Source organism: Catharus ustulatus, chromosome 3, assembly GCF_009819885.2.
Source record: "Catharus ustulatus isolate bCatUst1 chromosome 3, bCatUst1.pri.v2, whole genome shotgun sequence".
NCBI lineage: Eukaryota > Metazoa > Chordata > Aves > Passeriformes > Turdidae > Catharus > Catharus ustulatus.
The window spans coordinates 61,004,387-61,030,378 of record NC_046223.1 but is presented as its reverse complement, the minus strand read 5'-3'; the positions used below and the strand labels follow the sequence as shown (position 1 = coordinate 61,030,378).

General features: G+C 39.8%; 1 protein-coding gene across 2 annotated transcripts; it reads right to left on the bottom strand.

Moving 5' to 3' along the window:
* Window positions 1-4,428: 4,428 nt before the first annotated feature.
* SLC18B1 (solute carrier family 18 member B1) lies at window positions 4,429-21,737 on the bottom strand. 2 transcript variants are annotated; one of them, XM_033054550.2, is made up of 14 exons: window positions 21,685-21,737; window positions 21,167-21,306; window positions 20,030-20,125; window positions 18,299-18,372; window positions 16,752-16,899; window positions 13,781-13,937; window positions 12,166-12,302; window positions 10,619-10,720; window positions 9,663-9,754; window positions 8,462-8,557; window positions 7,825-7,899; window positions 6,352-6,445; window positions 6,210-6,256; window positions 4,433-5,424 (listed from the first exon to the last, which is right to left on the bottom strand). In XM_033054550.2, exons 1-14 carry the CDS (start codon window positions 21,719-21,721, stop codon window positions 5,352-5,354), a joined length of 1,368 nt encoding a protein of 455 aa, XP_032910441.1. In that variant the 5' UTR covers window positions 21,722-21,737; the 3' UTR covers window positions 4,433-5,351. The 2 variants fall into 2 exon arrangements, with proteins under 2 accessions (XP_032910442.1, XP_032910441.1); XM_033054551.1 differs by lacking the exon at window positions 6,210-6,256 and having other exon boundaries at window positions 4,429-5,424.
* Between the last annotated feature and the right edge of the window lie 4,255 nt (window positions 21,738-25,992).

Genomic DNA, 25,992 nt, shown 5'->3' with positions numbered 1-25,992 from the left:
AAGCAAATATATGGGACAGGTAAGCAGTAGTTACTAATTACATATTTGCAAAATTTATTTCTAACATTTACCAGACTCTTTTGAAACTAAATTGAGCCTTCACAGAGTACAATCTTAACCTAATGTTTTTTTGCCATCAGTGGAAAATAGATCAAAGTCTGATGTTTCGTGCATTGTAAATTGCAAGATTAGTGTCCTGATTATATATGATTTAAGTGGCTGAAGTTATGCGTTCTTCCTTGAGTTTAACTGCATTAGAAATCAGCAATTCTGATTAAAATGGGTGGTAACATGGTCCAATCAAAAAGTTCTGTAAGGAAAAGATATTACCAAAATTCAAATCTTTATGCAAGTGCTTCACATAAAAGAGAAATCTTTAAAGCCCAGAGTAAAACCTATTAATAAAGAATATGAATTGTATGGCAGAGGGTCATCAACAACTGAGAACTAAAGGAATGGCTCACATCTCCTTTATTTGGATGGCAAAGTTTAGAGTTACATTTTAGCAGTAAGTTTCTCTCAATTCTGCAAATACATGCACATAAAATTTGTGCTTGACTTCTAGCATCTTCTCAGGAAGAACATAGAGTAGAAACAAAGCCTACAAAGAAAATGTGACACACGAGTTCTCCAGCCCAGAAAGCCTATTTGCAGAAATTCACAAGAACATTCTCAGAGTTAGGGTTCCATCTAGTGGAGAAAATGAAGTTTGGGTCTTTATATGGCCAAAACACCAATAAAACACCAGGATCAGAAGATGAAGAATAATACTCATTAACTCCCAGGACTGATTAACAACGACTAGAAGTTTTGTAGTCAGCTTAAGAATTTCCAAGTTCTTGCATAGCACATTTTTATTTCCTTTATATCAAGAACTTTACAAGTTCTCATGTCCTAGTCCTTATGACTTGAGTATGCATTCTTAAAGATGATGGGAATTTCTGCTCAGGTCAGCTGCACTATAGAGATACAAATGTTGCCCATGATTAGAGCATTCTCACATTACCTGTCATATCTAAAGTGGAGCTGTGTGTATTTGCTGAAAGGAAGTTGACCCCCATTCCCATGGCCCACACTGAGTGAAACCGGATGGCTGACAACCAGTGGAAGGTTGTTCACCCAAGCAGTTGGGAACAGAATGGTGTCAGCCCGAAATCTGCTTGCCAAGACCACAGCTGGGTCATGGTAGAGTATGTCTATGCAAGTGAAAATGCCAAAGCAGCCAAAGGATGTATTGGAAGTCACAAATCCTGGATCCTTAGGGTAGTTAAACTGTTTCTGTGTCACAAAAAGGTTGTACTGGTCATGGAAAAGAAAAAAAAAAGGAGAAAATAAAATATTAGAAAATAAACCATTAAATGAACATTGAATCATTCACATAAATACAAGTAATGGATAATATGTTTTGTGAATGTGCTATATGTTAATTTCAAATAGAACTCATACCACTGCAAGATAAGTCAGCCACAAATATCTGTTGCTTCTGATTTATACCAGTAAAAGGGATTTAGTCAAGAAGCTTATTTAGAATGTTAATGTTTAAATACCTTATGTGTCACTTCCTATAGAGATGCAGTAAAAATAGAGAGTTTATTGAGCTTTACTTTTTATTTAATTACTTGTTTTTAAATTCAGAGTAGTGGCAATAGTTTCCACCCACCCTCTGACAATTGGTTTATTATGACTCTATGTAGAAATACATTTAAGCCCAGGAAGCAGATTCTGTTTCACATCTTTAATCTCCTGAGAATCATGTACTTCCTGAACATTGTCAAATTCTCTCACCTTGTGATAACAAGCCACCAATTTACCTTCTGAGTCAAAGACTACATTGGTATTGTAGTGAGTGACCATCACCTGGGCACCTTGGGTCACTGGAATTACATGGTTTCTTGTCTCTCATATTTGCAACCACATAGATGGAGTTATTCCTTGCCAGACAGCTCAGTCTTTCAAGTATGGGTGAGGGAGCAAACCTAATCAGGAGGGAAGAAATAAAACATCAAAACCATTTAATTAAAAAAAATGTCCAATGCTAAGATCACTAGACTGATACATCTAAGTTAGTAATCTACAAGGAGACTGTTGTTTTCTGTTACTTGCCAGAAGACAGCAAATTTGTGCTTCAGAGCTTAGCAGCTGAAATGCTCCCATCACTTCACGTTAACTGAGGAATGCAGGGGCTTCCTTGCAGTGGAAGCAAACCTTCACACCTTCAAGTCTCTGTTCTGCTGCCAGCCTGTGGCACAGTGCTGAAGTTACAACCGCACATGGGCTAATCTCAGCTGTTCTGCTCCAGCCCTCCGTGTGGCTGGTGTGCTGAGGTAGCTTCTTATATGGTGCGTTTGGTTACCTGTCTGCTTAATGCAGCTTCAAAAAATGGTGCAATTTATTAAGCAAAATAACAGAATAAAAAGGCTACCATATCATGATTCAAAAATCTAAGTTTTATATTGTGCAGTATATTCTTTCAGTAGTAGCTGTTATTCACAAATATTCCTAATAATTCTGTATCTTAAACATTTTCTACAACATGCGTAGAATTCCTTACTGAAACATAGATTCTGTGTATTTGTTTTTCAATTAAATACATCTCAACTTTCCTGGTATACTAAATAAAATAGAAAAAATTACACTGAGAAAAAATGGCAGAGAAAAACGATGAAGAAAGTTGTCTGAAGCTATTTATGGCAACTACATGATGTCTTAACTTGGCTTCATTTCACAGAACTTGTTCCAAGACATTCAAAACTATCAACAACCACCCCTGGCTGTCTTTCCCTTCAGACTACTCCCCCATGGATAACAGGGATGATATATTCCAGGGTGAGCACACAAAATCCAGCTCACCTGTGGGTCTGGGATATCCTCAATATTAGGGTATATTGTTTCCCTTGTGAATACCCATCCACAAATGTCGCCTTCAGGAGTCACAATGATATGGGCACCCTGGTACCAACATACAAACACCATTAAGACAATAAAAAATGGTCAGTGTTTACTCAAACAAATTCTCTAATGACCTTATAATACCTGTCTAGCTGCTTCCTTGATGGTTGCTTCCAAAATTGCAGTATTTTTCTCCATCAGCATCATGGCCTCCTCAGGAGAAACTGGCACTTCAATGGCCTCTTGCAAGACCACATTGTGCTCATAGACAGCTGCTAAATCTGTGTCCAGGGCACAGGCACCCAGAGCAGAGGGCACCAAAAGCATAGCAGAACCACAGGTTTCAGGAAGCCCCATGTCTGGAGCCTGAAGCAAGACAAAGTCACAGGCAGGCAAAGGCAGTGGGCTTTAAAAAGAGAAAGTCCCATAAAACCTGGGAATTCATTCCTCAGGGTGGCTGAAAAGTGACACCCGGAGATGCAATGACCCTGCCTGGAACATCTCACAATATTAAAGGCAAGAGAGCTGCCAGCATTGAGCAATTCTGCCTTACACTGTGGCAAAGAAATCAGCACTGTGCTGCAGCCAAAGAAATGCATCACCTGCCAGACTTGTGAGACAGCCAGGCTGTAGTGACAGAGCTTAAGCCAAGCCTGAGTCCCAGCAGGAAAACAACTTTGGAAAATCCCAGCAGAGACCAGCACTGCCCAAACCTAAGGGTGCAGGCCTGCCTGTGGAAGGCAGACAGGTAGATGATCCTAAGCTCAGTGCTGCCACACTGGGCTCCTGCTCAGGGCTGCCCTGGTCCAGCCAATTGTAGTGTGGCTATACCTGGCACAGTCTGCCCATTACAGCTTCTACAGCTGTGTCAGTAGTGGCAGGTTGGTATTTAGACCTGCCACTGCATGAGATAAGTGCAGCACTAACAAGGGGGTGGCTTAGCTTCCCACAGAAGCCCTCACAGCTCTGTTAGAGGGGTTAGTTTAGCCTGTCTAGTTTCTACTGGTGGTCTGGTGAAGTTCACACATTGTAGGGCAGCTCAGTAATTTCAGTGACATTTGTGCTCTTTTTGGTCTTCTGGCCCCACTCAAGTCCTAACAGCACACATCAGGTAAGTGAACAAATTGCACAAAATGAGCCTCATATCTACAGATCTGTATCTTGCATCCAACTCTAGTCCTCTCAGCTTCTTCTCACCTGGCTCATCACCAGCACTAGCATGGTCAGCATTTCCTAGTAAGTTGAGGTGCACATTCCCAGTTTCAGTGAAGTCTAACATCTGATACAAAAAGGAAAGGAATCTATTATAAAGATGTTCCATGGGGAAGCCTGCCCTTTGGCACCCTGAAGTTTCACAGCTCACTTGGATACCTCAGCAGTTATTCTTTCTAGTCCGAAAGAGATCTGGCAGAGAAAGAAGTATTTCCTATGTAAAAGGTAGGAACTATTCACAAAAGTAACTGACTGGAAGTTGCTAGGACAGACCACTTTTCTAATTTATGGGAAAAAAGCCACCACAGAGAACCCCTTCTAAGAGCCAGCAATGGGCTCAATGATAAATTAAGACTTTTGCCACAACCAAGGTCAAGAAATCTGCGAGTTTGTCAGCACTGTCCTTGTCTCAGTTCCTCCTGAATATCTTTAGATGAGCAATTGGAAGAGGTGAGGAAATATGGTTTTTTTTTCCCCATAGTAGCCCTAGACTCCTGATATGTTTGCTGTTGCAGAAGCAATTAGTACAAATATTCCAGCTAGCATTTATTAGCAAAATAAATCCTCACAATTACCAAGCTGAGTCTTCATATATAATACAAACATGCATCTATCTTTTGTGTGTGTACATCAGTGTATACACCAGGTGCCAAGTTTCCCCCAGGAGTGAAGATCAGTTTTTTTCTGTGTAGATATAGCAAATTTTTATTATTTTTTGTGTCTCATTTTCAGGCATTCTCATGATAACACAAGTGCTGGTAGATAAGAAATATTTTAGACTCTTATTGGCTAAGAAAATTTACAAAACTTAGAAAAAAAGTTGCTTTATTGAAAACAGTATTGTGCTTAGTCCTTTATAATTTCAAATTCTGTTTTTACAAGATAAGGAACTTCCTTTAAAAAAGTACAGAAAATCATGGTACCAAAATATAGAATAATGCACGGCATACAGAAGTATGGAAACCAGACATTTGAAAATACATCATTTTCACATACAGTGTTGCACTGTACATGGAACACAATTAAAGAGGCTGACAGCTGAGGGTTACTCATCATTTAGGAGAACTTCCAAAAGAAAGGCAGTCAATGTTTAGTGTTTCAAAACAGTAATGCCTCTACAATTAAACCACAACTGGTTGTTCACTACGGGATCATGTCCCAGCTCCAGAATAATGAAGCACTCTTAAGGCCAGTCATCTCAATAGTAGGTTAAACCCCAATAGCAAACAGAGAACTGAAAGTATGTCTGACTATGTTTCATTGCCTATCAGACGAGTCCTTTCTTCATTATCTCCAGGAGGATTTTGCAGGCTGGAACTTGAACTGTTTGCATAAGGAAAAGAAGAGGAGAGATAAAGATTTTTATATTCCCTAGATGCTTGTATGCGATACCAACATAATAGGCAAAAAAGCACATTACATGCAAAGAGCTACATGGATCACTGGTTTTGGTTTCCTACTACTGCACAGAACATATACTGTTCATTCCCACGGTTATACAATGGTTCAGATTGAAAGGGCCCTTTAAAGGTCACCTACCCTGCCCTGAGTAGGAACATCTTAAACTACCAAGTTGCTCAGAGCCATGTCCACCTGAATGCTTCCAGGGATAAGGCATCCACTACCTCTCTAGGTAACCTGGTCCAGTGTTTCACTACCCTTATTGTAAAAATTTTTTCCTCATACCTAGTCTGAATCTACGTTCTTTTAGTTGTTGGTGAGGATACTAAACAGTACTGGTGCCAAGGCAGAACCCCTGAGGGACACCACTCATTACTAGTCTGTGTCTGGTCATTGAGCCATTGACCACTGCTGTCTGCTGTGACCATCCAACCAATTCCTGCTCACACACATCCTTCAGGAGGAATCATCTCTAGCGTTTGCTCATTAATGCCACAGTCCTGCTGCTTGTATAGAATAGACATTGCCCAGTTTAGCTGTCTGTTTAGGGATTCAGGAAACTATACAGACAAATTATTTACACAATGTTTTATTGCTTATCTTATCATTCGTTATTAGGTTGGTAGTGAAGAAAAAATGCAAGCACAGATTTCAAAGGTTGCTTTATATGATTGCAAGAAAAATAAAGAATATATATCTCAGCATACCTTTTCCTTGTTGCCTCAATGATATAAAATATTCCAGTTGCAAGACCCTTTGAGGAAACAGTGAGTTACAATTGTAGTAATTAAAACACCTTATGCAATAGCTCATAACTGAAATAGATATAAAAAATTTTTAATTACGTACACTTAACAGTGGCCATCCTCCTTGGATAGCCGCGGCCCACTCAAAACCCAGCTCTTCATTTAGAAATCCTCCAAGAATTGGACCTACAAATGCCCTGCATCAAATCAAAATCAGGTATTGGCATCCCAGGCACAAAGGATTACATACCAAATTCTCAGAAAACTGTTTTATTGGGTTTTGTGGCCTTACTTCATAGACTCTCACCTTTGACAACAAAGAGATTTTCTTCCACAGACCTAACTTTCCTAAAATCCACAGTAAGTATGAATTTGTTGTTTTCCAAGGCCTCAATAAATCTTATTACCTCCTTATCTGGAAATAGGATCCACATCAGAAAGCTGAAAGCAGTCTTTTTCAGTAGAGAGACCCCACTAACGACCATGCTCCAAGAAAACACCTACACTGATCAATTCTATCATAAGATAAATTCAAAGTCACATCCTTCAAAACACAAAGTTTCTAATCTTTAAGACAAAGGTCTGATGAATATAAGCAGGTGGGGAGGCACAATGGGACAGACACAGTGACTGCAAGGTTGAGATATGTGTAACTGCCCTGCACCTTCATGCCTATCTCAAACTGCAGGTCATAAAGATTACAGAGCAGCTGTCTCTTTATGAAAGGTCTTCCATTATATGGTGTCTCACGACAGAAAGGGACAAAACTATGCAAAACTAGAGAGACATCCTGGAAGCAAGTTATATTATAAAACCAGGCTTGATAGCAGCATAAACTTATACTACCTGTGTCTGTATTGAACCCTATACCAAATAAACAGGACTGCCAGACAGCTGGATCCTGGAAAAAAGATGGTGCAAATCTGTGCCACTGGAACACACCTGCAGCCACAGAGGACTACAAGGACAGATAAAAATTTCCTGTAAGTGGCTGCCAATAGGGACACTCTGTCACTTCCCACTGAGTGACAGCTCTGAAGGGTCACTCACCCAGTACCACCTCTCACTTATCTCTGGAATGATGACCTTGAGTTAAAGAATTGCTGTGACTTAAGAAGAAGATTCTACATTAAGCTACCCCAGACAAAAGGAGGCAATGTAGAAAATAGAAAAAGGAGAACAGAATTAGCCAGGAGCAGACATCTAGCTCACTCCATCTGGGTGGACCTAGCTTTGTAAAAAATTAAGGTCCACATCTCTCTGTATTAAGCATTAGATATGTTAGTGAAAAGAAAAAGGACCACACAAATACAAGCAAACACCCACTTTAATCACTGCAGTTTTTTGATATGCAGGGCAATATATTTCAAGAAAGACAAGTTCAGAGCATTGTCAAAACAAAAGTTTTACCTTTTGTTGAGTAAAAAGCTTTGTTTAGTGATGGTGCTTACCAGGCATTTGTCAAGCAAGAAACTTTTGAATCAACAGTGGCAGTCAACAGTGACAGCCAGATTTCCATGTGGCAACAGTGTGGAACAGTTGAACTCTCATAGCTTACAAAAAGAGGTACGCTTACCCAAGGGACCACATGGCATTGAAGAGCCCAGACACCAGTCCCAGAAGACTCAGACCTTCTTCAAATCCATTCTCACTGCAGAAAAATAGACCAGTCAGAGAAGTACAATACATACTGCATCTCAATCTGTAGCCTTTCACTGTAGACGTTTCCCCCTCCTTTTAGTTTGCACACCACATAAACAGCTAAAAAGCAAAAGTGTGCGGTAGAATGTCTGTTTACCCAGACATTCTTCTTTGCTGCCTCTCTGGAGGATTGCAGTGCTACTCCTCATCTCTGATTTCTCCCAAGTAAGATCACACCATCGCACCAATTCCCCATGTTTTATATGGCAAGTGTGAAACTGTGACAGGTGGTTTTTTAGAAGCAAAGACCTTGTTCCAAAAAGAACGTACGAGTAAATTAAGACTCTTCTAGGTCATTACTGAGGTACACATTTACAAAGTTATATGGGGAGGATAATGACTGGGCTGCTCAGTCAGAAAAAACTAAGATAATGGAGTAGTGCATTTAAGTGTTACTATCACCTCTGTCTCAAAAAAGGGCAAAAAAGCCATGATTCACATTCACCCCTGAAAAACAGTTGCAAGTTCCTAGTGTCAGTAACATGAAAGAAGGGCTGGACTGAGTTACTTACTATGCACATTGCAGGATCTCTGGAAACACTGGGATAGCACTCATGCCAAGGGAAAAGCCAATCACAACCAACACTAGCACAAACATCCACAGCTGACTGAAAGAGACATTTACAAGAAGTTAGCTGCTAAAGACTCTTTCCAGTAGGGACTCCATTTGACTTAAGGCTGTTATATCAGCTCTCTCTGACTGATCAGTAAACTACGTCTTTAGGCCAATACTAATACTTGAAAAATCCAGTTCTATGCTTTAGAAAAAAGACTTATTTGTAAAAGAATATGAAAAACTCGTGCTCAAATTATATATTTTCTTATCAAATGCAGTTCATTTTATGCGGTGCATATAGGGAACAGGTAGATAGATGAGGTTAACCGAGCAATGCCTATGTGCAAGCACCAGACTTGGTTTGTTGCAGAAGTGAAGGATTTTGAAGTTAAAATTTTGTAGCCTAATATATTACAACCAAATAGACTTAGATAAAGAATTTCAAAGACTAATTTATTTTCCTCCCCAGCTCAAATCCATTATCTAAAGTTGAAATCGCACCAGTTTCAAATCTATGATCTTTAAAAATTAGCAGCCTTGGAGGAGTTCTATGCATTAACAAGCCTATTACTTTAACAGAGTATCTAACCTAGGACAAAAGGATTGTGTAATTGTTTTGTAAATGTAGCAGAGTGTTCTGATGCGAGTTAACTTGAGAAATATGACATTACAGCATTCAGGTGCAATAGACATTGTTTTTACTTTGTTAGTGAAAACAAAGCTATAACATGTCACTTTTCTCAGTGGGCTATATACAAAGAGAAATACAATCAGTACTGCTGCACAGCCATGCAAATAAATCCAATAGTTTAAAAACACTGATGAAATAGAAAAATTTGGAAAATAAGACAAAATAAGAACTTTTTTTTTGTTGAACTGGAAATGCCACAAAACTGTGAGAGCAGGAAAATAAAAAGCACAGTAACAGTAAAAAGCAAAAGAAAAGGATGTATTTTATGAAGATGTAAAATCTCCATTTCAGATGCTTTCACTGCTTTACATTCACAATCTCATGCTACACATCTAAAAACACCACGTTTCATGGTCAAAGGTAGAAGTTAAAAACCAAACCTATTTCATGGTCAGAGCTGCTAATTATAGACTTGATAATGGTTGAAAACATCATATAACGGGACAGGCTCAGGTAGAGACAGTACCTTTCAATGTGCAGTACAGGAGCAGGTCCTAGCATGAAAAAGCACACTGCTGTCATTAAGTCTCCAAATATCAGCAGCCACTTCCTGATGTACTGTGCAAGAAAAGGAAAAGCTATGCAATTTAAAATTGGGAATTTATCATGTACATCAAGAAACAATAAATTCTTGTTTCCTCACCCCAGATGCAATCACTGGCAGCAGCAGCTTAGTACAGAGATTTCAGGATACTCAGCAATGGTCCTTCTAGCAAAGTATTTTAGGTCTTAATCTTCTTTAATATAAGAAACACCGCGTAGCATTTCACGATGATCTTTAAGTTCCTTCCAACCCAGGCCATTCTATGATTATACGTAATTCTCATGTACAAAGGGCATTACTAGTTTGTGTCAGGAAAAAAAGTGTCAGAAAACTGTCATTGTCCTTCAGGCACAGCATTCAAAGTGTAGGTTTCCTTGATCAATTAGCACTGACTGTTGAACAGGCAGTTTTAGGTGTACGTACCACTGTCAAAGTTTCTTTCTATGCTTTTGTTAAGAACTAAAGGACCAGGCTAAAAGATAGGCAGCCCACTGAGCTGATCTGATTTGGATATTATGCTTTTTAAGAGATAAAGTCAATACGGCTAACCAAAACTCTTTACTCCCCAAAAGCTAACAGAATTAAATGTAGTTAAAAGCATGGATAACTGGGACATATTTTCCCACTCTCTATTTCATTTTGCTTGGAGAAATATTGTGTTTAGTCCACTAGAAAAGCTCCGCACACTTCAGCTGCTTGTCTGATTTCCTTTATTGACTTGGACATTCTTAAATTACCCTGGACCTTGCAAAAGAGACCTTCCATATGGCAGCAATGGGTGCATGTACATGACCAAGCCTACCTCTCTTGTCCCTCACCTTTTGGCAAATGAATGGAGTGCTTTAGTAACCCTGAAAACACAGCAGGGCAGGACTCACCGGCAGTTTGTCGCTTAAGAGTCCAAGGAGGGGAGAAGACAGGGAGTACGAGAGTGCCAAACCAAGGAACACCAAGCCCACATAACCAGTTGGGAGTTTGAACTATGGAAAAGAAGACAAATAAAAGAAAAACCAAGATAAACCGTATATGCTATGTTCATTGAAAGATAATCCAAGGATTATACATTAAGTCAAAATACTGAAATGCGCAATTTTAAGTATTTTACTGATAACATACAGAGGTTTTTCAAGTATTTGAAATTATCCCCAGAGCTTCAGTTTCACTGCTTTCACAACACTTTTTAAGCTTGGAGTGGTGGAAACACATGACACAACTGTATTCTTACAAAGTCTAAATAATATCAGGAAGAAATATTATACTATGATCCCTACACCAGCACCCTGAACTCTAACATTACAATCTGACACACTTGAAACAGACACTTCAGACAGTGAAATTTCAATGGATTTAGTCTCTACCTCTCCAATCTTTAGTTTTATTTGCATTAGAAAAGCCTAAGTACTGTATTCATCCATTGTTAATCAGCACATCTTAAAAGTAAGTAATACCATAAAACTCAATTCCAACTTTTCAGCATAAGAATGATTTTTATGAGAAGGAATAAGAAGTTTTTTGCTAACACCCTGAAGCCCACATTTTCCTAATACAAACACATATTTCTGCATTGAAACAAAATATGTAAATTAATCAAAAGCATCTTAGTTTCTCAAATAAGTGCCTTAACTAAGCGTTAGAATGTATTCCAAGATGTTTCATGTGGTATAGATTACATAAATATTCACTATTTCCTTACCATGCAAATACATTATAATAGCTCTAATTTAGTGGTTAGAATACCTGCCAAGAGGGCCACAGCCCTTTCACAGCAAGTATCTGTCAGCACAGAGCACAGGGAAAGCAGGAGAGCCATAGAAGCACAGATTCTACAGTGGGATAATTTCAGACCCCTCCTTGGAGATGGACTGATGAAAGAGGTCAAGTCACCTTCACCCTGGTCAAGAGCTCAAAGTACAGACTGGGCAGACAAAAAGTAGCACAGCCACCTGTGAAACATTACCCCTTGGAAAAACAATTAATAAATAAAGCCCTCAAAGACCACTGCTTAATTTCACCTAGGAACATAATCTTAAAGGGGTTCACATCAAGAGATATAACACTGTCAGTGACTGCAGCAGCTTCCAAGAATTTGATTTCAGGAAGGAAGAAAAAGTCCCTTTTTTACAAAAGCAGTTTCTATGCCCTATTAAAAGACAGTACTTTGCAGTTGACAGACATTGAATTGGAGAAAGCGCATCTTAAAAGGCCTTACATTTCTTCATTCTCAAAATTATCAAGACCAGCAGGAAGAGGTGGTGCAATTGATATTATCAGTACCGTAGAAATCAGGTTATTTGGAATTCATACAACAGTTAACTAAAGCAGCATTAACTGGATGAAACTCAATTTTGTTAAGGATATTTACACTTATAACCAGTTACTTACTATTTACAAAGTCAATACTTCACTGAATGTTAGCAGGACTTACCTTCTTCAGGATAAACAGAGACATTGTGGGATCCAAAAAACCCAAGCATGCACTTAGAGAAAATATAGTGAGACAGAGTATTAAGACTTTTGGCAGAAGAATGAGTTTCCAAAAGGATTCCTTCCTAGGAGTCGAATCTGTTTCAATAGAAGAGGGTGTAAAAATGCATTATTTTCAGCAGCATAAGCTCATGACTGATCTTCTTGCTTTAGAAAAGAAATAGTATTTCCCTTTTTTTAGTCCTCTTACTCCTGTTGCACAACAGATGAAAGCTAATAGTTGATTATAACATGCTATACTATTTTTACAGTACAAAACAAAATTTGGTAAGTGAAGAAGGAAAGTATACAATTTAGATTCCTGTAAATCCCCAGCTTGAAAAGAACTAAAGCATGTATTACTCCAACTATGTGAAAAAAGTATTTGCTTCTCTGCTAGCAGTTATACAATTAAATCTTCATGGATATGTCTCAGCTTAATACATGAACCCATATATGAACAATTCATAGTTAATAAAAGAAACAGAGTAAGATAAAAAGATTGCTATTTATCAACTGAGATCTATCCAAGTGCTTTTAGAAACTAATTGTACTTCAACATGTTCAATTTGTACTCCAGAAAACTTCTTTCAGATGTTATGGTTATATGGGAATTTTAAGTCAGGCCTCTTCCAGATGGTGTTTCTCCTGTAATACCTGAATGTAGTCTCAAAGTATACAAAGGACTAAAAGTTCAAGCATTAGCATCCACCAGCTCAGAGCTAACATTTATGTAACATACTTCCAAATTGGCAGTGATATCATGATGATTTCAGAGCTTGGGGAGGTCAGGGGAGAAAGCCAGAAGTAGCAACACATGGTTAATCTTTGTAAGTTTCTTCTAAAGGCCAATACCCTTGAAGTTATTTTCTATGGTTTTCATATTAAAGGATAAAAAATTTAAAGACGCATTTCAAAGTTACTAGCTTTTTTTTTCTCTAGAAAAGAATAACAGAACTGTAACCTTACAATTACAGTCCTCTTTCATGAGGACTTACCTTTAAGCTAGTTTTCTGTCCAAGCAGGATCATCTAAAATTTAATAGATTTATACGACCTCCATCACTTCAATAAACCCCTCCTTTATTAACTTTAACATTCTTTCATGTTAATCAGATCCTGCATTGCTCAGTACAAATAAACACTTCTTTTTCTCCCTATAATTAGTTCCCCCTCCACTGTTAACTCCTCAAACATGTTGAGTTTTCCTGTTTTAGGTAAAATCTGTATCCAGCTTTTCTTCAAGTAGCTGCAATGACAAACCTATAGGAAGCAGACACAACTCGTCCTTTACAAGCCCTAAATCTAAGACAAAAGAAAACAGAATTATATTTTAGTTCACTTCCATAAAAAGTTCCTACTGTTTGCAGAAATGGGCATGAGGAGTTGTTCTAATTTCAGGCCATCTCATGAATTTAGGTTAGCATTAATCATGGGCCTGATTAAGATGATCAGCTAATTCAACTGGAGTTTTGCCCTCTGACTTGAACCAGACTTCAGAAGCTGATTCTTTTTTAAAGACACTTAAGTACATGAGAAGTTAAGGTGAGTGAAGGAAGCAGGTAGAAGGATGCTTACCATATTTTGGCAATATGCACATATTCACAGGCACCAAAGCCAACACTACGCATCCCAGTGTGATAAAAGGGATCTCATAACCAAATGATTGATACAAAAAGCCACCCAAAGGTGGGCCCAGCACCAGTCCAAGTCCTGAAAAAATTTCAAGGCTGCCCTAAAGGATGAAAAAGCAAGCAGAAACAAGATAAGGATGTTGAGAAAATACAATGCAACAATACAAAGCAAGCCACGGGTCTGAGGAGCAGCACAACATATCCAGGGTAGTGAAAAGAAAGACACTGCACTGCTAGGACAAGAGCTAGTAGTGACCTTCACAGGGTGGGATAGCACAAGGAATTCCACAGTTATGTGTGTGACAGCCATGACCTCTTTTGCTTCACTACAGGGAACCACCTGTACTGCAGCATTCACAACGCTGCTGTCACCGAACAGATCTCAGTCTTTAGGCAAGGTAAATGCTCCAGTGGCAGAAAGCATCCACAGGACAACTCAGGCTGAAGGGATCACCTCTCCCACCTGCCATTACACTCCAGCCTGAAGGAAGGGATCTAAACAAACCTACTCAGAGGGGACATTTTCTCATGGGATTAAGTACATATGCCAAGTTAAAGTTTTCTCTTGGACTCACTCCCCAGAGGTAGAAAAAAATAATGGAACTGCAATGGGGACAATTCAGATTGTTTTGAATATAATTTAATAATCTGGTATCTTTTATAAGATACTAATTTGTATAAGGACAGTAATACAGATACATCTTGTGCTACAACATCATAGTCACCACTGTCAATATCTGCCTCAACACTTGATTAATCAATGCTTAGACCACCATTAAGAGCTGGTGGTAATAACTGCTTACAGATAAAAGTTTTGATAACTTCCAGAACCCAGAAAGATACTCCAGGAAATCATCCTCATCTTTAATTTTACTGATACAAGTCAGAATAGTCAAATGTCCTGAAAAGGGCAGAGTCAGCAAAAGCCAAATTCTCTACACTAGATCAGTCTAGGGCTGCAACCTTTTTCTTTCCTAGCAAAGAAAATAACTAGTAACAACATACGACTAGTAAGTTACAAAATTTTCAGACAGATTTGAAACATTCTGAAAAACTATGACTATGTAGAATGGTCATTAACATCACTGCATCCAGATGATGGTTTCACTTTTGTTGGTCAACAACCATAAAAAGTATTTGATTTGTGAGACTTTGGTTCAAATAATTTATATGATCTAGAGCTGTACATCATTTAGCCCTTCTAAATTAATGATGTGGGGAGGCCATGGCGGGGAAGCTGAGACACTGCAGCAGTACAGATCAGAGTATAAACTTGACACTGTAAGAGAAGTGAGACTGCTTTATGTTCTGAAGTCCTTATCTCCTCCCACAGAGGGATCACATGACAGATGCTCAACATCCCACTTCAACAAGGCTAATGTGCCTATATTTAATAGCTTCCTCATATACCCTCTAGGGTACCCAGCAAGTAAAAGAAAGGCTGAAAACTTCCTAAATGGTACCAAAATGATAGGGAGAGGAAAGATGCTTTTCAGCATCTAGCACTATCAAGAAGAACAATAGAGGGCCAGGCTAAAAAAAACTCATCCACTCCTTCAGGCTTCAATTTTAAATTAGGATGCACCTTGTTCAAACAATCAGCTCTTTCTTCTGCCTCCTGCCTCAGAGCTCACAGTAAAAAGAACTCTCCATCACATCCACCATGAAGGACACTAAACCTACATTAATAAATATGAAGAAGTCTTATTTTCATGCAGAACAAGACACTGGAGTGTACAACATAGTAAAAAGACAAACATTTAGAAGTCACCTGTCTTTTTACAGCACCCTTTCTAGATTTTAAACAAAGGCAGGTACCAACCCACAGCTGTGGAGCATTTCTGATTCTGGTCTAGAGGTGACCTTCACCACCGTTTCAGCCATGCATCATGGTTACTTGTGCTACCGTAACAGAATTTCTTTTAATTCTGATTATGAAACGGGTAACTAAGTCCCTTTAAGTCAATGTTACTTTACTTAGCTATTCAAATTACATTTTAAAATTTGCAAATAGGAAACATTAACCTTATTGACTGAATAAATCCAAAACTTGATTGTAATATATAAATTGCTCTCCAATGAAAAGGTCAGCTAATCACTGCTGATACAACTTAGGAGGTTTTTTTAGTTAGAAAGACATATTCTTATAGATATATATTTATTTATAGAAGTACTTAGCTTAACAATATTAATAAAAGCAGCAAGTTTTCTGATTTTATTAAATGTTCTTAAGTAAGTTCTCAGCATTTGTTCAGTCATTAAAATTTAACCCAGTTATTTCTCACAGAATATATACGAACTGAAAACCAGAATGTGTTGAAAAACAGACAGAAAAAGCAGCATTTTATTAAACACAAAACTTTTAACACCTTAAAACCCCAACTGAAAAAGGGCAATATCTCTGCCTGAAATGAATTGTTGATAATCAGAAACACTGCCCTCCAAATTTCAAGAAATTCTAGCTCTCATCTTTCATACATAGTTTCTATCAAGAGATTAGAAAAATTAAGCCAAAACTATTAAAGTTTTGCAGCTTTCATTTAAATCAACACCACCTTTTGAATCAATTTACGATTTTTTAAATGAATTCACACAGATCCTTCCTATCCACGTTGAAGTAGTCACTAAAAGTTGTACTAATATTTTATTAGTATTTTGTCTTAATTTTCACAGAAGATATAATTACTGCCACTAATGGTCAGCTGTCTTCAAAGCACAAGCAGCTAATATATACTGCTTAATTTAAATCTAACCGAAGTTTTGCTAAAGTCTAAACTCATTCTAGGATTGTGATTCTAGATTACAAACAAACATTACATGATTATTTCAAATAAGCCTGCATAAGAGACAACAGATTTTCTACTCTTGATTTTAGGCTGCTGGTACTCAGCTGTAACACTGCTGTCTGAACTTACCAGGACAGTAGCTATATTAGTGGGAAATGCCTTTGCAAGGATTGAGAACGATGCTGTAATTGCTGCTGCAAAGCTTATTGCATCCATTGCTCTTACTAAAAAGCAGAAACTGATGAACATTGGGCCACTTGGCACCTTGTCGAGCATTCTGGAAAAGAAAAATCCCAACAGTAAATTGGACATCTCACAGGATGGAAGAAGCCATCTACTAAAGGCCCAAGAACACAATTTCTTGCTCATTAAAAGACACAGTTACAAGACCCTCAATGCTTTCTATTACCACCGTCCTGGTTTAAGGCAAATTTGGGAGGAAACCTCTAAAGGGGTTTTTAGAAAGTAGATTCAAGTGGCCCTTTTCCCTGCTGGTTTGGGAAAAGATTTCATTGGAGAAAAGTGGAAAAAAACTGTGTGTTTAACAAGCAGAAAAAAAAAAAGAATAATATTAAACAATAAAACTTCTCACTGTACTGAAGTGATGGCAATTCATAACTCCCTGTCGTGGGGTGTAGCTCGGCTCACTCAGTCTCTTATCAGTCACTCCTTTTCTGGAAAATGCTGCATCCTGAGCCCAGTGAGCCACAGGTGTGAACTCCTGGTGTTCTGAGTTTTCAGTCCAGAGCAAAGCCAATCAGTTCCAAGAAAAAGAAAATCACAGTCTGGGGAACTTTTTTGCTTTAGCTAGCTAAAAACTAATTAAGAGTAAAGGAGAGCTCTTTTGTGTTGTCCGTGCTGCAGACAACACAGTCTATGACAAGGAATGCGTGGGAGCAAGTGTGGTTGTCTGAAAACAAACTGCGCATTTTTGTTTTCCTCTCTTTGCTCTTGGAACCAGTCTTGAAGGTGCAGAACTTAATATCTGATATAAACCAAATAGATGACTGGGGATACAAGAATCATAAAGTCACTCTAGGACAACCACTTATCTTTGAACCACATCACTGAAATCATTCAAACTCTACCAAACTATTTCTGGCAGCTTTCTCCTTTTCCCCATTGCTTGGCAATGAAAAAAGCATGAAAACTGTAACCTGTGAAAAACTCCAATGCCACCATTGTTGTATCTCATAGCTTTTCCAAGCACCTGTGCAGGCAGTCTGATGCAATGTGTTAGAACCAACTAATAAGAGATTCCTTCACTGTTAATAAAGCATTTATTTTGTTAAAATTAGTGACTTAGCCTGTCCACCTGTCAGGTAAAGCTTCCCATCTAAGCCAAATATTTTTAAGAAAAGAATAATTAAAACATTATGCAGAAATAGTTTTCTTATTGTTGCCCTTTGACAGGCTTCTCACTGTCCATGAACTACTTAAGTAGACAGAACATACCTACTCTGCTTTCAAAATAGTAAACAGACTCTGAAACCTAGTGAAAGGGAGCAGTGTTCATTCTGCTTTACAAGAGGTAGATAAAGATGCAAGAAGTAAGAAGGCCTAACCACATAAAAGATGCCCAAGAGGTTCTACTTTTGTTTCGTGTCCATCTTTTCATATGGATGAAAATGATCAGAAGACAAATGCAACAAAACCAAGCAACAGAAATTACTTACCCAAACAGAATGGTCACACATCCTGAAACAAACATCCCTGCCACAAACATGAATTTTGCTCCAATTTGTGAAAGCTGTAAAATAAACACCATTTTTACATGTTGGTGCTTCAAGGAAAGATCAAAAATTTTCAACGTAAGTTGCTGTTAAGAAATCAAAAAATTATGGCAACTTTATAGCACCTGTAGCTAAAAGATTGGGAAACATTGCTTCTGCTGGTGTGCCTTCATTCAATAATGAACCTAAAAATGCTCTGAACAGTTAAGTGACTTAACCCAGTTTTAGAAAGGTAAGACAATGCTGCAGCTTCTGCAGAGCAGCAGGTTACAGCAGCATTCCTCATTACAAACAAGCAGAAAGTTTGTTCCCAAACCTCCCCTCCAGCACTATCACTGAGGCAAGGCCAGCAATACCCATCACGTATCTGGCTACTGACAGTCAATGCAAGCTGGTTTTCAAGCAAATTTATGACAACCCTTAACAATACAAAGCTTTGGCATGGGAAGCATGGCACTTGCAGGCCTCCCCACTCATCATCAGGGAAGGATCCCACCTTCCTTCATTTCAGACTCTCTCACAAGAATGAAGGAAGATGGGAAGCATGCCATAAAGCAAACTCAATCCTGCAACAAAGTACAACTGAGCTTCTAATTCCATGCTGCAATTCCCCTAAAGACAATAGGTATTTCAGTCTCCTTTTTTGTTCAGGCCTGAACAAAGTCCCTGCCTTTCAGCCATTATTACTAAAGCCCATGTTTTGCCGAGTTTCACTGAAACCCTCAGGATCTCTGATTGCTGCACTGTCCAGGTGTATTGATGCTCACTTCAGCTGTCTGCAGTGAGGATGGCAGACTCGCTCTCTCTCCTGTAAAGTACTTGGTGAGGCTTGTGCCATAGTTGAATGCCAATACAGGCACCAAGACCTGGACTTAATATTGGCCCCTATGCGACTCTTTATGAGCTACCTCAGCACCAGAGAAAAGCACTCATGACAGGGTTAGCAAAGAGGCTGCTCAGCCAAAGACAGAGACGATTTTGACTCTGCAGAAGCCCCAGCTTAGGGAATGATCCTGAGCAGCCCTAGCAAATAATGCATAGACAGCAGTGCTCCAACACATAAACAAACAAATATTTACATAATTTGTGATTCCTTCAATGTGAAAAAATCCTTAATCTGTGGGAAAGTTCAAGTTACAAGAACTGGGGACATTTCTCTCATATTACTATAGAATGAAGTTGAAGGAGAAACTGAGTTAAGCAGCAGAGTCATAACAGGAGCAAATGTTAAAAAAAACCAACCAAAAAAAAAAAAAACCAGAAAAGGAGATGCAGCTAACTAAAGAAAAAATGAAACAAAAACAAAACATCTTAAGAATGTCACCAAAACCAAACAGTATAGAAGTAACTGCAACAAATAAAATAAGGGAGTGGGAGAAAGAAGGTCCTAGAAAGCAGAATTGATCATCAGATTATTTGAAAGCAAAGAGAACAGTTACCCAGAGAAACAAAACAGTTACATTTCCGTTGCCCTATGCTACTCTCAGGAACATCACAAGAACACTAACAAGACTTAGATCACATTCAGACTGACTGGTCAGACTCCAGCTACTGCAGACAGAAAATTGCAGGAGCTCTACTGAAGAGACATCTCTTTTCTCAGGCTTGCAGAACTATCTTCATGTACCAACTTGTGTCATCAGAGAAAAAAGTTACAGCTTCAATTATACTTACATAATTTCCCAATATTAAAGAAGTCGAGAAATTGAACAAAGCAAAACATCCAAAAATCAGGCCAACAATTGTGTTACTGGCACCTTTTTTTTCTGCCTGAAAAAAAGATCACAACTATGTAAATACACAGTCAAACTCTTGAGGTGAATAACATTCATGCCTTGCACATTTAAATCTTTTTTATTCTCTATTAATGCAGTTGGAAAACAATTTCTTTTCTCAAAGGCATAAGGCAACAATACAATTTAAAGACATGTTGCACTTCTAATACATCATCAAGAGAAAAGCAATGTTAATTTGCCAGTGAATGGAAATTTGTGTTATTTTCTGAAAAGGCATCCAGACTATATAAAGGTGGCTTCAGTTGGTGTGCGAGGGCACTAACTACAAAACTTTGATCCCTGGACAGTGAGAGGGCAGTAAGCAGAGATATCTGTTATCTTCACTACGACACACGACCCCATAACAAGCACCAGACAATTTTTTACTTATTTAGCTGGCCAAAGACACTCACTTGGGCACAAGCAGTACACAGAAATATTGAGACAAAAATAGTATTTCTTTGTAAATACTTGATAACAATTTAGTCATGAGAGAAATACATTTCTGCTGCAAAGGCACCACGACTATCTTTTCCATCCTATATTTAAATACTGTATTCGATCAACATAAGCAGAGGGCTTTTTTTCCCCTTCCTAGGTCAGGAAGTTAGCAGAGTTAATGATGGCCCAGAATGAGTTAATAGAGGAAGCTATAAATGAAAAGTCATTGAGTGGCTATGGCACAGAAATGCAAGTCAGGACTTCGGCAGAGTTTAATCTCAGCTCTACAAAAATAGTAGGCAACACTGAGCAAAAAGTTATTTCACTTCTCCAAGAATCCACTTTGACTTCTATCTCATCTCATTAGTTTGCTCTGCAATCATAAGGAAGGTTAGTCCATGGACAAGATCCAGGTTACCATTTTATGCACTGTAGCTACACCAGCCTCATGCTGTCACTGAATTCCCATAACTGAAAGGTTGTAACTTGGAGCTTACAGCCAGCCATAAATATCCCATGGAGTTCAAGGTATTTCTAGAAGTTTCAACATGCAAAAAAGTAATGAAGAGAGTAGCTGACTAAGCTGTTTGTTTACCTCTGAAGGGAAAAAGGGTCCCAGGATTGAGTAACACATCATTGAACTGAAATTTATAGAAGCTGCTGAAATTAATGTAAAAAGTTGATCTCTGGTAAGCCGCCTTGATGCCTCACCAGCTGCTTCTGACACGCCATCATCTAAAAAAACAAAATATAAATATTAATAGAGTATTACAAGCTGACAGAGGGGAACAGCTTACCGACTAGGTTGGAAAATTAAAACCCACACAACACTTGTACCCTTCCGGGCTCTGAGAACGGAGTGGAGCCGTGCTGCCTTTCGCCCCGTGCAGGAGCGCAGACCTGGCCGCGGTGCAGGTGCCGGCAGCCGCCCGCAGCGCGCCCCGGAGGCGCTGGGGCTGCAGCCGGAGCTCCCCGCTGCACCTCAGCGGCACAGCCCCGCCGAGACACCCGGCCCGCTCCCTGCGCTCCCGCTCCCGGCCACAGCCCGCGGAAAACCTGCTGCCCCCGGCCCGGCCGTGCCGGCAGGGAAACGCGGGGCGCCGCGCCTCGCACCTGGGGGCTGCTCGCCGCCCGCCGCCCGGCTGCCCATGGGGCCGCAGCGGCGCCTCCCGCCGCCCGTGTGAGAGCGGCCGCGGGCTCAGCCAGCAGCACTGAGCATGCCCGGCCTGCGGGAGCGGCGCCGCGCCCCGGGCCCCGAGCCACCGCGACCGCCCGCGCGGGCCGCCAGAGTGCCGGGCTCGCCACAAGGCTGCCGGGCTGCGCTGCACACCCGGCCCGGGGCATGCACACCCGGCCCGGGGCATGCACACCCGGCCCGGGGCATGCACACCCGGCCCGGGGCATGCACACCCGGCCCGGGGCATGCACACCCGGCCCGGGGCATGCACACCCGGCCCGGGGCATGCACACCCGGCCCGGGGCATTCACGATAGGTTGATAAGATTGGTAGACCAAGCAAGAACGCCTGTTTTTACACAGCCTCCTGCAAGTTGCTGGATTCATGACGCAAGGGTTTAACGATAACGTTGTCACAAGAATTAATAGCTGTAAACTGGCCAGGAGTAAATTCAAGCTGGAGATGAGGAAGAGGTGGTGTGATCAGTGCATCTGGTGCAAGGTTCTATCCACAGGGTGGGAAAGAGGAAGATGAGGTGTGAGCTGAGGATAACTTCCAAACATAAGAGACAGACCACCTGGTGCTTGGAGAGAAAAAACAGTAATTGCATCGTAAAAGCACTATTTTAACTAAGCTATCAGTATTCCATCTAGTCACAAAATTAAGATGCTTAAAAGGACGTTTCAGAACGAATGTTGCCATGTACCTAACTTTAGAATCTCACACTCTACATAACAGGAAAAAGCAGAACCACATGATTAGGAAACTGAAAAGCTATTAAGCAGCCACAAAGAAAACCAGCAACATGTTCCTTTGCTGAAGCCTACTTTGAGAATATATTTTATGTGGCATGTATTATGGCTGTTGAAAAGTCCCTAAAAACTATCTTTAACTTTTCTGTCTGCCTCCAGAAAAAGACATACACATAAATCCTTTCCATAGATACTGCTTTTTGAGCAGACATCCCCCTCAGGAAAAAAAAAAAAAAAAAAAAAAAAAAAAAAAAAAGGAAGACAGGAAAAAAAAAGAGGAAGAGCACTTGCAAGTCATCACAAATTCACAAAAGGATAATAACAAAAGATGACAAAAGCATGGTATATTCAAAGTATGAAACTTACAGAGAAAGAATAACATTGTGGCAAGAAAATAAACCATTCATTTTTGTGATTAGAGATGCAGTCAACTATCTTCAGGAGATAAACAGTTCTTATTCCAACTACTTGCTCTTTCCAGTCTAGACTCTTAACTCCACAGCTTCCAACTACCTTCAAACCCCAATCCTTTCATTAGTAATTACATATGAGTAACTCAACAAAGCCTATAGAGTTAGATTTCCACAAAGTCAATGTGCACAGAAGGCTAAAGTGTGGGAAATAGAAGTGATACGTGACTCCAAGAATAAAACATGGCCATGAACATCCTTGCTTACTGCTCATTATTGCCAGAAGAAACTTGTTGATAGAACATGCTGGTTAATTCTTCACATATTCTGAGTAAGTTTTCATTGTGGTTGAACACCACACATTGTCTCATTCACTCCCTCCCAGTGGGATTGGGCAAAGAATCAGAAGAGCAAAAGTCAGAAAACCTGTGCATTGAGATAAAGACAGTTTAAGGTGAAGGAAGAGCCATGCATGCAAGCAAAGCAAGACAAGTTCACCAACTTCACCAGTTCCCATGGGCAGCAATCTCCAAGAAAGCAGGGCTCACATGTAACCATTACTTGGGAAGACAAATGCCATAACCCTAAATGTCCCCCACTTTCTTCTTCTTCCCCCAGCTCTACATATGGTGAGCAATGACATCAAACAGTATGGGATATCCCTGTGGGCAGTTGGGGTCAGCTGTCCCAGCTGAATCCCCTCCCAGCTCCTTGTGCATCCCCAGCTTCCTCACTGTTGCAGTGGGCTGAGAAACAGAAAAGGCCTTGGCTCTTTGCAGCCACTTCCAAGCAGAAACAAACATTCCTGTGTTATCAACACTGTTTACAGCACAAATCCAAAACACAGCCCCATAGCAGCTACTGTGGGGACAAATAACACTACTCAAGCCAAAACCAGTACAGCTACAAATACTTGCTAACCTTTGAACCAGGACCAGCCTATTACAACAGTTTATCAAGTCTAATAAAAATATATATTTTTTTTAAAAGCATACAAGTCTTTCTTGCTTATGTTACACCTGCAACAACTGTAATAACATGTATTTTTTCTTTCGGATGCCAAATTCAAGGCTTAGAGCACTAGTTCTCTACAAATGCTAGGCATAGAGTCAAATTCATTATTTATGTCCACAAGGTAAAAACATATGAAGGATAATTGCATTAAGAGTAGCTTCCTTCATGGATATCCAGGACATTATGAAATGCTCAGCACCTGTGAGCTTAGCATTTAAATTCCTTGTTATTGCTCTGTGTAGTTGTAAGGATCTTAGAAAGACTTGCATTGCAATCAAGAAAATCCTTAGTGTATATTTACATAATATTTTTTTTTTCCTTAGCAGCTGCACAATACTATTGGGAAATAGTTTAAAATTACTCTGTGACCACATGATAACCACATGTGTTTGCATCTTATGCAAAATCTGTGGAAGGCAACAGAAACCAGCAAACTCTTTTGTTCAGTTGTCATGAATCGAGGCTTTAGTTAATTTCAAATTGGTATTGAAATACCATAGCTTGTCCTCTCTCTGAAACTCCAGAACGATCTCTCCATAATTTCTCCAAGCACTTGAAATTTGACACAGGCATCTCTTGCAGGTAGGTGGCTGTTCTTTTCTACATATGGAGGCACTTGGAAATACACATCTCTCCCCTCTGGGCAGGTGAGCAGAACTTCTGTAGATGTAGAACAAGAAGGCTTCCAGCCTGATATTCCACAAGACTGAGAAATAATTTCTATCTTGCAAGGAAAATGAGATAACTCTATCCTATGGCATTTACTTATTGCACATGCCTGTGTTTTGTATTTTTAGAGACAGATGTGAGATAAATTTTTGCAAGGATTGTTCAGAACTGAAATTCAGATCTTATTGTTCAGAGTTTAGCAGTGTCATGGACCTCTCTGGGGAGTTTGTAATACTTGATACTTTCCTCTGCCTACGTGGCTGCCTCACCACACTCTACCACTGTCTAAACTGCTCATTACTCATTTATTGAGTCTCCACAGGTTACAGTATGGCACTTAAACTATTCCTGAAGTTTGACATTTTGAAGAAAATATGGCTTGTGTTTGCCAGGGTGAGTACCAGTGGAAGATAAATGTTGCTAGAGCAAGAGACAAGGAGAGATAATGGGGAAAAGGAGCAGGAAGTGGATGGCTGAGACAAGAGTGAACCATTATAGCCTCACTGCAGTACTGCTCTTCTAAAAAGGTCCCTAATTTCAGTTCCCATTTTGATCAGAGTGGAAAAAGAAAGGAAGGCTGCCAGCCTGGAAAGGGAAAGGGAGACAGTCAGGGAGAGTCAAGGAACTGGATGGCAAGCACAAAGGGTAGTAGTTATAACCAAAGGATTTTTAAATACATGCAGCAAGATGGTGAGTCCAAATGGATCACTCAGAACAACAGGCTGGAGAGAATCAAAATTCCTGAATATCACGTGACAGCAGCTTGTTTAAATCCAAGTTTATAGGTAGCATGTTATGGTGTTTGTAATATAACGAGATTTTGAGGGGACTGAGTTGCTCTGCTGGAGCTGGCTGCTCAGTGAAGCTGCAGGTCAGCGTCTGCACTGACACCACCTCAGCCTTTTAGAACCCAGGCAGGCTCTGCCCTGCATCTGGCAGCTCCTCATTTTCTAGCACTCTTGTTACACCACTCACCCAGCCTCAAGTGCACTAGAAGTACTTTTAGCACAGGACTGCAATCCCTGACATGTCATTCCCCATGGCTGTATGCCAGCAGTTGAACTGCAGGGTGCTCAATGAACATAACTCCAAGGGAAAATGCAGAACTTAAGAAACTGGTTACTGCTTCTAGGAATATGGACAAAAAGATGGAGCAGGTGGAGTAGGACCAACAGCATGCAGAATACCCACATGAACACTGAGCTTACACTGTGCAATAAAGCTGACCTTCCAACAAGATCACACACTTTCACTCATTATTAGACAAAAAAACCAGACTCCTACTAGGCTATACCAACATTTCCATACAGAATTCAGTGCCAATGAAAACCTCCTGTGTACAAATACATAACTTTAATCTCAGCCCAGCTTTGTTTTCTTGCAACTGTTCTAGGAAAAG

Excerpts from the sequence above, each read along its gene's own strand:
- SLC18B1 (XM_033054550.2), bottom strand. The coding sequence starts at position 21,721 with ATGGGCAGCCGGGCGGCGGGCGGCGAGCAGCCCCCAG. Across the intron at positions 9,755-10,618 it reads TCTTAAGCGACAAACTGCCG|TACATCAGGAAGTGGCTGCT; the intron begins GTGAGTCCTGCC and ends TTTCTTGCACAG. Across the intron at positions 6,446-7,824 it reads AATGCCATGTGGTCCCTTGG|GGCATTTGTAGGTCCAATTC; the intron begins GTAAGCGTACCT and ends GATTTGATGCAG.